The 12,956-nt window shown below is 41.2% G+C and overlaps 1 protein-coding gene across 3 annotated transcripts in view; it reads right to left on the bottom strand.

Annotated features, from left to right (window-relative positions):
* AXDND1 (axonemal dynein light chain domain containing 1) overlaps positions 1 to 12,272 on the bottom strand; it is a 169,121-nt gene extending 156,849 nt beyond the window's left edge. The window contains exons 1-4 of one of the 3 annotated variants that reach the window (XM_007480883.3): positions 12,169 to 12,272; positions 11,819 to 11,973; positions 7,088 to 7,257; positions 6,570 to 6,670 (exon numbers count right to left, since the gene is read on the bottom strand). In XM_007480883.3, coding sequence (XP_007480945.2) covers positions 6,570 to 6,670; positions 7,088 to 7,257; positions 11,819 to 11,921 — 374 coding nt within the window. In that variant the 5' untranslated portion in view covers positions 11,922 to 11,973; positions 12,169 to 12,272. Of the gene's footprint in view, positions 1 to 6,569; positions 6,671 to 7,087; positions 7,258 to 11,818 lie in introns of all 3 variants that reach the window. The other 2 variants (XM_007480885.3, XM_056815593.1) reach the window with 2 other exon arrangements.
* Between the last annotated feature and the right edge of the window lie 684 nt (positions 12,273 to 12,956).

The following is a 12,956-nucleotide window of genomic DNA, read 5'->3' as shown; positions in this document are numbered from 1 at the left end:
GAGAATTTTCTTCCTTGGATCATCCTTTAGGTCTTGAGATGGACACAGATACACCTCCAGGCTTTGCTTTGATACCACCGGGTTGCATCTAAGACATCTATTTATCCCCTAAACTATGAGGGTCACCCCCTATGTCTTCAGGCTGACCCCAGTCAGACAACCAATGTGACAAGGAAATCACTTTAAAAGACTGATATATATTAATTTAAGGTCGCCAAGGAATTCAGCTATGTAATTCCTAAATGAAAACTCAAGTCAGCCATCAACCTTTTATAGAGTTTAATTACAAACAGGAGGAAGGAATTAGAGAGAGAGAGAGAGAGAGAGAGAGAGAGAGAGAGAGAGAGAGAGAGAGAGAGAGGGAGAGAAGGGAATAGGGCTTAAATACCCCTTCTGTTTAGGCTGGGCCAAAAGGCCCAAGCCCTTAGATAGCTGGGGCAAAGAAAGGAGATCAGTCCCTATTACTCACGTGACCAAAAATGGAGAAACAGTCTCGGGGACCTCCACCTCCAGCTTCCTTCAGAGCAAGCTTCTCAGAGCACCTCTCCAACCACTCAGAGCCAAAACTCTCCAACCAAACCTCAGTCCTCAGACCCCTCTATCTTTAAGGAAACCATCCAAGTTCCCTCCCCTCAGTTCTCACATCTACCAATCACTGTCCATCATTTTCCCTGTGCCAATGGTGGCTCTAGCTTAACCCAGGACCACCCAGAGGTCTGTGGCTTTGCACATGTCTATTGAAGGTCATATTCTCAAATAATTAAATCTTGATCTTTTGCTACAGCTCTTCCGAAATCCTGTTACCCTGAGTAGGGTAGAGATTGGAATAATTAAATTTTGATCTATGCTGCAGCCCTTCCTAAATCCTGTTAGGACTGAGTAGGGTGGAGATTGCAATTTCCAAGACCTGGTTCTCTCATTCCAAGTATCTCTATTGTATCAATTCTAAAATCAATCATGACTCAAAGAAATTCCTGTTCTATGCTTAAGCATAGGTCAAAGCCCTTTCCATTGTTCAGCAAAAGGTTTCTGTCCTAAAGTAATCTTAAGAAGGGAAGAGGAGGAACCTCCCATGCCAATGGGGTTCACATTCCAATAGACTATCAGTAAGAAATTTTCCAAGTATGAAATTTCCCAATGGTGAAATTTCCAACATTTATAAGTCTAAGAAATTTTAAGGTTTACACCAACCACCACCCCCACCTAGTGCCTGAGTGCATATCCCAGTAAAGCCACTTATTGCCTATTGTAAAGAGTATAAAGACCCCAGAATTGATGTCCTCAGGAGGCAGTTTTCCATCTATGCTGTCTTCCCAGCCAAATTCAACATGAATTCTAAATGAATAAATTTCTCTTTTTATTTCTAAGCTAAGTTCTTGCAAAAGTACCTTCTCAAACCCAGGGGGTTCACCTCAAACCCCCCCCACACACACACACACATAACAACTGGAGGGGGGCGATAACTCAACCTGGATTGCAGGAAAATCTCTTGTGGCTGAACTGGAGTGGGGAGAGAGTTGAGGCAGGCAGATTGTAACTGAGAACAGACTATTGTCAATGGCCAGATTTGAGGTGAAGAGAGCCTGCATCAGGTAGGGGCAATGTCAGAGGAGAAAGGCTGCAGAGGAGAAATCAGGAGGCCCTGGCACCAGCTTTGGTGTAGGGGTGAGAAATAGGGAGGAATCCAGGACAGCTCCTAGGTTGGGAGCCTGGGCGGGTAATATTTACCACTAGAGCAGCATTGGTGAAGTATAGGCAAGGGACCCAGCATGGGGGAGCTGCTCTGTTCCTCCCCACCCTCCCAGCACCTCTGCCCAGCAGCCCAATGTGAGCACTTGCTCCTTCTGCTCTCTGCAGATAATACGTGGAGGGCTCCCAGGCAGCTTGCAGATGCAATTTGGGCATGAGAACTTGAAAACCTTTGCCAATGCTACTCTAGGGTAACTGGGGAGATAGGAGAGTGGGAGGGCTCAAGGGGTAAAATAATGAATTTGGTTTGGGATATGAGTTTGAGATCCCTCTTGAACATCTAGTTTGAAACATGTGAAAGCTAGTTGAAGATTCAAGATCATAGGACAGCAGATACATTGGAGTAGGATAGGCAGAGTTGAGACAAAATATCCAAAATGTTGGCTGTCTTTGCCCAGCTTTGTATGGCCTAAAAATGTGACAGTCGTGCATTCTAGAAAAATGGCAAGCACTCTATAAACTCAGAAGCCCCCTGGAGATTCATGCCATTACTGCTATATCTACAAGAAGACAGACCAATTTGCAGGGATCTAGGAGAAAAAAAACACTATTCATAAGCAAAGGATAAACTATGGGAGTAGAAACACTGAGGAAAAGCAACTGCCTGAATACAGCGGTTGAGGGGACATGACAGAGAGATTCTAAATGAACACTCTAATGCAAATATTATCAACATAGCAATGGGTTCAAATCAAGAAAACATGTAATGCCCAGTGGATTTACGAGTTGGCTATGGGGGGTAGGGGGGAGGAAAAGAAAATGATCTATGTCTTTAATGAATAATGCTTGGAAATGATCAAATAAAATATAATTAAAAAAGAAGACAGACCAAGCATGATCCCTGAGGTATTCGCTAGAAACGTGACTTCTTGGACCTGATCAGTTCACTGCAAGACCACTTGATTATCAGCTAAGACACATCCCCTCCAACCTGTAAATGAAGATCACTTGAAAGACTTTGTCATTTCCTCTGCAGAAATTTAAGGAAAATATACTTTTCCATAATCTATGCAACAGGGAGCTGTTGTTATTACTCTCATGATGAAGCAATGGTGACTTAAAGTGACTACTAGCCAAGGAAAAGCCACTAAAGACAATCAGAATTTTTTTGCCTGGTTGTTCAAATAGCTCAGCTTGGGACATATCTCACAGGAGTACTGTTCAAGCACACATTTATATCCCCATTTTGTCCACAAGAAAATCAAGATTTTTGTTAAATAAATACCTTGCAGACAATTTGAAAAGGCCAATTCAGTATGGGAACTATTGTTATTCAGTCATTTTTGGTTGTATATGACTCTTTATTGACATGGGCACTGTACCCCAGAAACCCAGGAACTAGTATCAGGGAAACTCCATTGCCCTTGCATCCTTGTGACTCTGAACCTAGAAACACCCAATGACCCCACCCAGGGTCCTGAGATGTTTACCCTCTTTTGTCCTCTAGATTTAAGGTGGACAAAGAAATGAATCTTTATGCCTCCAGGCAGACCCCAGTCAGATGACCACCTCACCCCACCAAATGCCTAAGGGACTAACATCCTGGTCACGTCCACACCAGGACATAGCATCTAAAGAGTATATAAACCCCAGAATTGATATCATCTGGGGGACAGCCTCTCCATCCATGCTGTCCTCATGGAGGAACAGCCTCTCCATTCATGCTGTCCTCCCACAGAACTGCTCCCCATCTTGCTGTTCTACCTTGCTATCCTCCTGGCCACTCTCAACATTACTTCCTAAATTAATAAATCTCTTTTTTGTTTTTAAGCTAAGTTTTGGAGTCATTGCATGCTTGCAAAAGGTATCCTTCCCGCCCATAACATGTATGACCCTATTTAGGATTTTCTTAGCATAGACACTGGAGTGATTTACCATTTCCTTTTCCAGCTCATTTTACAGATGAGGAAACTGAGGTCAACTGGGTTAAGTCACTTGCCCAGGGTCACAGAGCTAGTAAGGGTCTAAGGCCAGATTTGAACTCAGATAGATGAGTCTTCTGACTTCAGACCTGGCACTCTATATAACTGAGCTAAAATTTTTTAAATAACCTAATGACCTTGTTGTCAGTCCACAGTCAGCAAGCATAAATGTTCTGAATGATAAGAAAACTCAAGAGACAACTCACACAAAAAAGACTCAAGTTGGCGGGCAGTTGGGTGGCTCAGTGGATTGAGAGCCAGGCTTAGAGACGGGAGGTCCTGGGTTCAAATATGGCCTCAGACACTTCCCAGCTGTGTGACCCTGGGCAAGTCACTTGACCCCCATTGCCTAGCCCTTACCACTCTTCTGCCTTGGAGCCAATACACAGTATTGACTCCAAGACGGAAGGTAAGGGTTAAAAAAATTAAAAATAAAAAAAAAAAAGACTCAAGTCAACTTGGAATATTCAACAAGATAATGACCTCAATAATAATGTTAATACCCAGAAGGGGAAAGTAGCCTATAGATCCTTAGTCACCACCCAAAAATATCTCCCAATTACATAGAAAGAGGTACAAAAATCTTTGGTTCTTTCTTGAAGTGGGATTAGAAAGATGACTAAGGCTATGACCTTCTCCATAAGCCCACATCCACACATAACCAGGAAAAATATCTCACTTATAAGGAACTCTACAAAGCCTTGAACTTAAGTCCAGCTCAAAAAAAAAAAAAGAATCCAACACAGTTCAGGCCTAGACAATGAGAAAACCATCTAGGGATAGCTAGGAGACTCAGTGGATTGAAGGCCAGGTCTGGATATAGGCAGTTTTGGGTTTAAATTTAATCTCAGACACTTCCTAGCTATGTGACCCCGAGCAAGTCACTTAACCCCAACTACCTAAGCCCTTATCACTCTTCTTGTCTTGGAACCAATACTTGTATCCATTCTAAGATGGAAAGCAAGAGTTTAAAAAATAAAAAATAGAAGAGAAAAGATGAAAAAAAAAGAGAGTAAACCACCTAATCTCTTGGAGGTTCCATTTTCCTCATCTGTAAATTGTGGATAATTAAAGCTGACTCAGCCTTATTGACTACTCTGTGTTCTTGTGAAAGCCAAATGAAAAAGCTCTGAAAACCATGGATTGTCATGGAAACATGAAGTGATATTTTATTGTTCTTCTTAAAATATGGTCTAGGAAATTTCTGCTAATTTGAATAACTACATTATAGAAATAATTAATTTTCTCCCCTCTTCCTGCCCCAAGAGTATATTTCCTAAGCTTTTCTCCACATTGTTAGTTGCTATTCAGTCATTTCAGTCCTGTCTGACTCTCTATGACCCCCATTTGGAGTTTTCATGGCGGAGATACTAGAATAGTTTCCCATTGCTTTTCTTCAGCTCATCTTGCAAATGAGGAAACTGAGGTCAACTGGGTTGTCACTTGCCCAGGGTCACTGAGCTAGGAAGTGTCTGAGGCCAAATTTAAACTCAGGTCTTCCTAACTCCAGGCCTAGCACTCTCTTCCCTGTGCCACCCAGTGCCCTTCTCTCATTGGATCTGATATCTGGTACCATCTTGTCCCATTGCAACATAAGGGGCGAACCAGAAAATTGGTTCTCAGACAGTGGTTATTAATGAGGAGCCAGACAAAAGCTGCCATTTAGCTTCTTCAGCCTGTGGAGCTAGGGCAGGGACACATGGAGGAGAATGCTGTATCTAGAAACAAAGGACACAGGTCCTTAACTATGAGAGAGACTTTGGGCCAATTCCTTAATCTATCTAAGTCTCAGTTTGCTCCTCTGGGAAGAGAGAGAGACTAGACTAGATGATAGCAAAAGTCTCTTTGAGCTCTTAAATTCATGCTCCTATTGAGAATAACCAAGCATGTCTCCAGCTTCTCATTTCTACCTTTCCTAGGGACCCATGAAGAACTACAATAGTAAGGAGGAGTGAGGTGGCTCAATGGATTGAGAGACATGCCAAGAGACAGGAGGTCCTGGGCTCAAATATGGCCTCAGACACTTCATAGCTGTGTGACCCTGGACAAGTCACAACCCCCATTGCCTACCCCATACTGCTCTTCTGCCTTAGAACTGATATTTGGTATTGATTTTTTTTTCATTTGAATTTTTAATTTTAATAACAAATTTCCATAGAAGTTGTCAACATGGAAATCTAGAAGTCCCCAGTTTATTTAGTTTGAGGATAGAAACCCCAGGTTTTGACCTTGTCACAGGAGAGGTTTCCCCCTGAGGGAAGGTCCCACTTCACTGGACAAATAGACATCCACTTCAGCTTTGGCGTAGTAGGTAGCGCCTCAGTCTTGCAAGCTGAAGGTCCTGAGTTCGATCCTCGGAAGGAGGGTGTGATATACTGGGAAAGGCTTCTGGAGACAAAAGAGCTACTTGACTTCGGATGGGGTCTACCTCCCCACCTGAAATGGATGTCTATTGTCCCGTAAAGTGGGACCTTCCCTCAGGGGGAAACCTCTCCTGTGACAAGGTCAAAACTTGGGGTTTCTACCCTCAAACTAAATTAACTGGGGACTTCTAGGTTTCCATGTTGACAAAGTTTTCTGAAGTTATATGTTCCATCTGTATTATCTCCCTCTCTTCTTCCCTCCCCGCTCCTGAAGCTGACCAACAATTCAATCTGGAATATACATGTATCTTGGTCATGATTCTACGAAAGAAGGCAAAGGTTAAAAAACAAAGTCAAAGTCACACCTGATATATGCAGGGTGATATGACCCTCCTCCTCAAGTCACCAGAGCCCTGGGTGAGCATAAAATGCAGAGAAAGTGTGGGTTTGCTTTGGAAGAGAAAGCTCCTTCCCAGGGGCTCCGCATGGATTCATAAAAAGAAGCCTCCTCTCCATCACTGCCCGCCCCTTTTACCTTCCAGCTCCCTTGAAGAAGATGGGGAAATCTGTCAGGTGTTGGAATTTGTTCCTTCGGACTGGGTGATGCCAGACATTGTTCGTGGAACGCAAGATAGGCTGAGAAGAAGCACAGACAAACCTAGGCTCAGCAGAGGGCACTCTAGACCAGGGAAAACCAAAAGCAGTAAGTGATAAGCATGCTCCATTATCATTGGGACTGTATGGAACCAGAGTGTACAAACCCTAGCTGCTGGTCCCATAGTGCTGAACACAGAACACAGCCATCAGGGAATTATTACATGAAGAGACAAAAACCAAAAACTGAAAGGGGGTTGTCAACAAATGATCTTGGAGGGAACAAATGAATGTTTTATTCAGTTCTAATTAAAATAAGTTAATGGGAAAAAAAGGACAAATTTTGTTCCTTTGCCTTAGGCCTCTATTTTTCGGTGAAGGTTTACAGATTTTACAGGTTTACATTTTTCTGAAAAGGCCTGATGTCAAAAGCTGAAATGCTCTGCTGAATTCACATACCTTCAAATCTTTGGTACTTTTGCCTTTCTTAGGTAGTAAGTGTTCAGGACAACTGCCAGCATAGGCTGTGCTAGTCAGAGACAGAATAATTTCCTCTGGGATGAAATCACATGGGATCTCCTTTTGAACTGAGGGAACTAATGCACTGGATTCCTCATCCTCTTTAGGTACTAGAAAATAGAGAAAAAAAATTGCTCACATCACCTTCAGGGGAAAACAAAAGGCTCGTCTTTTATTTTAAAAAAGAGGCCCAATACCAGGCACAGATGAAGGAAGCAAGAATGTTGAACATTGCATAGACTGTCGGATCTTTTTTAATGTATAGGTAGGTTTTGAAGATTTATTTTCTTTTCTTTTTAAAAAAAGTATTTGTTTATATGGGATGGCTCTCTGGGAGGGAAGAATATAGAGGAAAATTTAGGCAATGTAAAAACAAAAGATATCAATAAAAAAAAATTTAAGCAGGTGTGGGAGGTATAGGAAGAATATCTTTTTATTAGTTGGTGGCTATATCTTAAAAAGCCACCTAAACAAAAAACAACCAATGAAGCGACTTCTCTAAAATGAATCCTGTTGATGACTTCCAAATATTTCATGATACCCATGAATCACTACTTTTGGTTAGACAGCTGAAAATAACATTAAAATATGTGAAAAGGCACGGAAGGGAACAAAAAAGCAAATGGATCATAAATTTAAAAATCTTAATCTGGGCCCCAATTCTGGTACTTACAGCTGTGTAAGCCTTGAGAGATCACTTAAATTCCTGAGTCTCAGCTTTTTCATGTTTTCAGATGAAATATCTATTAGGCAACTGATAAAGAGGGACTTATCAGGACAGAATGGGGCTGATGCATAAAACCTGACTGTGAATGGTCCATAAAAAGATCATAGTTAAACCCAATACACCTGTTGGAGTGAATAGACAGGAGAAACTAGACAAAGGAAAAGGTACGGGAAGGATCTTTGGGAAACATTCACATTAAATGGAGGCATGAAAAGGATGATAGGCTGGCAAAGGGAACTGAGAAAATGCCATTAGTCAGAAAAGAGATCAGAAGAGGGCAGTATCATGAAAACCAAGAGAGGAAAGAGTATTCAGGAGACAGAGGTCAACAGTTTCAAAAGAAGGTTGAGAACTGAAAAAAAAGCCAGCAGATTTGGCAATGAAGAAAGCTTGGGGAGCTGTAAACTGGCATCACCATTCTGGAAAGCAATTTGGAACTGCATTCAAACTGATGAAAATGTCCATACCATTTCACCTGGAGATCCTTAGCTAAGAATATATCTTACTCATGTCAGTCAGTAAGTATTGATTAAGTGCTTTCTATGCACCAAGCACTATGCTAAACACTATGGATCCTGACCTCAAGGTCTAATAGAGGAGATGACATGCAAACTATTGCATACATACAAGATATAATCTCTTGCGTGAAGGTATTAGCAAGGGAAAGACCTCTTGTAGAAGGTAAAAATATGAGCTGAATGAAGAAAGAGAAGCCAAGGAAATTAAAGTCAGAAGGTAGAACATTCCAGCCATGGGTGATAGCTAGTGAAAATGTCAGTAGTTCAGAAATCGAGTTTCTTCTTCAAGGAACAGTAAAGAGGCCAGTGTCACAGGTTTGCAGAGTTTACAGAAGGCAGGAAGGTATTAAAAGACTGGAAAGATAGGAAGGGGCCAGTTGTGAAAGGCTTTGAAAACTAAACAGAGGATTTTATATTTGACCCTGGAGGTTAAGAGGGATCCACTGGAATTTATTAGCTAAGGAGCTATATAGACAGGTCTGCATTTTAAGAAGGTCACTGGCAGCTGTAAGTAGAGGATAACAGGGATGGAAAGAGACTTGTGTTGGGGAAAATAGCCCAAAGGTGATTGATTGCATTTGTCCAAGACTAAGGTGATGAAGGTATCAGAATGGAAACAGCATAAAGGGAGAGAAAGCAACATATATGAGAGAGATGTCACTAAGAAATGTCGTAGAAATGACAAAATTTGTTAGCACATTAGATATGTTGGGTGAATACAACTGAAGACTCAAAGGATGTCACCTAAGGTTGTCAACTTGGGTGACTGGTAGGATACCCTCAACCATAATAGAACTATAGAACCCTCGACTATAATAGAAAAGTTTGGAAGAGGGGGAAGTTTGGGGGGGGAAAGTTTCATTGTGGATATGCTAGGGGACATCTAGTTCAAGATGGTGACATTAGACTAGCGCTCAGGAGAGGTTAGGACTATGGATGTTAGATCTGAGAATCATTTGACTAAAGGTAATAATTGGACTCTCATAAATTCAACAAGTGAGGTAGTCAGCCAACACCAAATATTTATTAAGTACCCAAGAGCAGAAAGCCCAAGATAAATCTAGCCTTGGGAGTTAGGAAGAGAGAAGGATTTGGGAGGAAAGATGATGTCTGGACCTGTTGAGTTCAAGATTTTTATGGGACATCATGTTCGAAATGTCTAATAAGCTTCAGGAGATCAAATACTGAAGGTTCAGGAGAAAAGTTAGGGTTAAACTAACAGATCTAAGAATTATTTCTTTAGAGAAAATAATAGAAACTATTCAAGTTTATGAGATCACAGTGATAAATGGATAGGGAAGAGATAAAACCCTTGACAGAGCATTGTGAGATTCATACAGCTGTCACAAGGAAAATTAAAAGACAAGACAGTGAATGAAGTACACAGGGAGGGAGGTAGGACGTGCTTATGATTCCATGTTAGTGTGTTTTACAGAATAAGGACACATCAGACCATATGGATATGACTCACAAAAGGGGACTTAAGTTCAAATACAGATTCTGCTTTTGTGACCATAGGCAAGTCACTTATCCTTCCTAGTCCTCAGTTTCCTCATCTGAAAAGTGAGGAGGTTGGACTAAAAGGCTTCTAAGTTCCCTTCCTATTCTAAATCTATGATTCCAGGATTTCAATTAGCAAAGCAACAGGACAATCTGTGACTCTCTTCTTTTTTTTTTTCTTAGAAAACAAGTCCATAACAAATATAAATTTCTTATTGTTATCATCTAACAAGTTTGAATTTAGAAAGCCATTCAAGCAGATCTAGTTCATCAATTTAATCAGACTGTTGTCTTTTGTACACTAAGGGTATCAATGATCTTATAATATTGGGATATAGGTGAATGTTTTGAACATAGAGTCTTTGCTACATTTCTCAAAAAAAAAAATTATTGCCTTGACTCTGGATAATAACCATTTACATATATAGAAAAAAAATTACATTTGAATCATGGTTAATCTTTTAGTGAATCTACAAATCCCAAGTATCTGTTCCGTGGGAGCTAAGAACAAATTCTGTTATTGCTGAAAATAGGAAAAATGCATAATGTAGCACAATATCTATCCCGAAGAATAAGGAGCTGTGGTATAAGTAAGCTTTTGGAATCTGGAAGTAAAGTTTCCTTAATAGTTACTTATCTATTATTTATGGGGACTTTTAATTTAAGAATTATGGCTTTTAAAAAATACATCAACAGAGAAATAGAAAAATAGAAAAAAAGAAAGAAAACGGAAAAATAAACAAATAGGCTTGGTGGCAGCTGGGTGGCTCAGTGGACTGAAAGCCAGGCCTAAAGATCCTAGGTTCACATTCCTAGAGGTCCTAGGTTCACATATGGCCTCAGAAACTTCCTAGCTGTGTGACCTTGGGCAAGTAATTTAACCCCCACTGCCTAACCCTTACTACTCTTCTGCCTTGGAAGTATTGATTCTAAGATGGAAGGTAAGGGTTTAAAAAAAAAATGGGCTTTACAGAGGCAGCCTTGAAATTGAGACGCATCTCTGGCTGTATGACCCTGATACCTTTCCTGGTACCACTCTTTCTCTTTCTAGTGCTTTTTCACCCAGAGATCATCTTCCATTTAAACTGTTTACATCCTGTATATAGCAGTTGTTTGCATGTGTCTTCCCCCATTAGACTGTGAGCTCCTTAAGCTTAACTTCTCAGTGCCACAAGCAGTTATGTGGTAATATGCAGAGTATGCATCTATATGCTTTGGTACACGATAATTCCTCCTTGAGACTTCAGTTCTAACGAAATCACAGATCACTCCTTTCCCCTTAAAGAAAAGTAATAAACAAAGATCCCTAGAAATCCAGACATTTATTGAATGCATATATTTACTATTTCCTGGACTGACTTTTAGCTCCTTGAAGTCAGGGATCATGGGATCATAGATCTTGAGCATAATAAAGGAACCTTAGAGGACACCCAATCCCAACTCATTTTAAAGAAGGCTTAGAGTGAGGCCTAGAGAATTTGACTTGCCCAAGGTCACACAGGTAGTAAGAGCAAAAATAGTGATTAGAACTCAAGTCCTCTGATTCCCAGATAATTCATGTTCTTTTCACTATACCCTGCCTCCTATTCAGTGCTTAGCACAATTCCTGGCACCTAGTAGGTATTTACTGTATATTTAATTGTTCATATAACCCCATAGGGTGTTTAAAACACAGTTAATTCAAAACAATGTAAAACAGGGATTGATAATAAAACAGATATACAGCCAAATATGCTATATGCAGTTCTGAGACAATGTGAAACTAGGTGTTTTGATGTATTAAAAGAACCACTTTTATCTTTAGGTATCTTATAAAAAAGTTATATAGTCTTAGGTATGTTGCTAACCCAACTGGCAAAAATGAAGAAGCCACGTTTTCCACCTCTGGATAGAATTGTATAGGATGTTTCCTTGGTGGGTTTTTACCTATTATCATTTCGCTGGCAGCCTTCTTGGTCTTATCTTCTTTCCCCTTAGATGTTGTGGACTGGGGTAAAGGCAATGACTGAGACCTTTTGGTTTTTGGCATGGTGAGTGACAACTGTTACTCAGTGTTTCCACTCCCAGTTATCACCACAGTCCTGGGAGAGAGAAAAATATTTTTAAAAGTCTCGAAGTGACAGCGTGTGGGCGACAAGCACAGCCCGCAGCCCGCCTATTCCCCACCCCAAAGTCCGTTCCACTGAATTCAGGAGGAGCCCCCAAGGCAGGAGACAGGCGGACCGGGATATTGGAGGGACAGCATCAGCCCCCGCCACCCAAGTACAGTGGCGAACCAGCGAAGCCGAGGCAAAAGTCCCTTCAAACCGCCTCCAAGTTATCCGCGAACTAAGGTGTCAGGGAATCTAGCCGTGGACGCCAAATCGTTGCCTTAGAAACCGAAGGCCCCCGACCTTAACAACCGTCAGTAATGACTGTCTCTACAGAAGCCTGAGCGGAAGGCGAGGAAGTCAAACGCTTGCTTTAGCCAGTCCACTAGCAAAGCTCTTTGGAGTTCAACCTATCTCTATATAGGTGTGTTTCCGGAGACTCGAGAACGGGCAGAAAAGCTGTCTACAGAATTTAGAGTTTTTCAAGAAGGGTACTACCTCGACGCCAATGGGGGTCCTCGGACTCCCTTTCAGGGGCTACCCACACAGTGCTCGTGCACCCGACGCGCTACCTAATTTGGTCATCTGTGAAATTTATTCACGTTACGTTCCAAGCACGTGGGTGAAAGACTGAGGAAGTGAATGTGGATATGCTTACTAGATTGATCTGTTGGTGTAGGAGGCGCCCCTAATATTAACTATGAAACCTTGGGCACCACGCCAGAGCTCAATTTTCTATTTATGGTAGCTAACATTTATATATTGGCATTTAAGGTTAACAAAATTGTTGATTTGCCGTCATCACAACCCTAAAATAAGTGCCCGTTAAAGGTGAGGTACATCCAGGGACTAATCCAGGACCACACAGCTAGTGTTTGAGACAGGACTAGAACTTAATTCTCTCCGACTTGGGGAGCCATTGTGAATAATACCAAATGGTATTTTGAATTTTTATTTTATTTTATTGAATAAAA

Source organism: Monodelphis domestica, chromosome 2 (genome assembly GCF_027887165.1).
Source record: "Monodelphis domestica isolate mMonDom1 chromosome 2, mMonDom1.pri, whole genome shotgun sequence".
NCBI lineage: Eukaryota > Metazoa > Chordata > Mammalia > Didelphimorphia > Didelphidae > Monodelphis > Monodelphis domestica.
The sequence above is the reverse complement of the archived record's forward strand: the minus strand, read 5'-3'. Positions and strand labels throughout refer to the sequence as shown.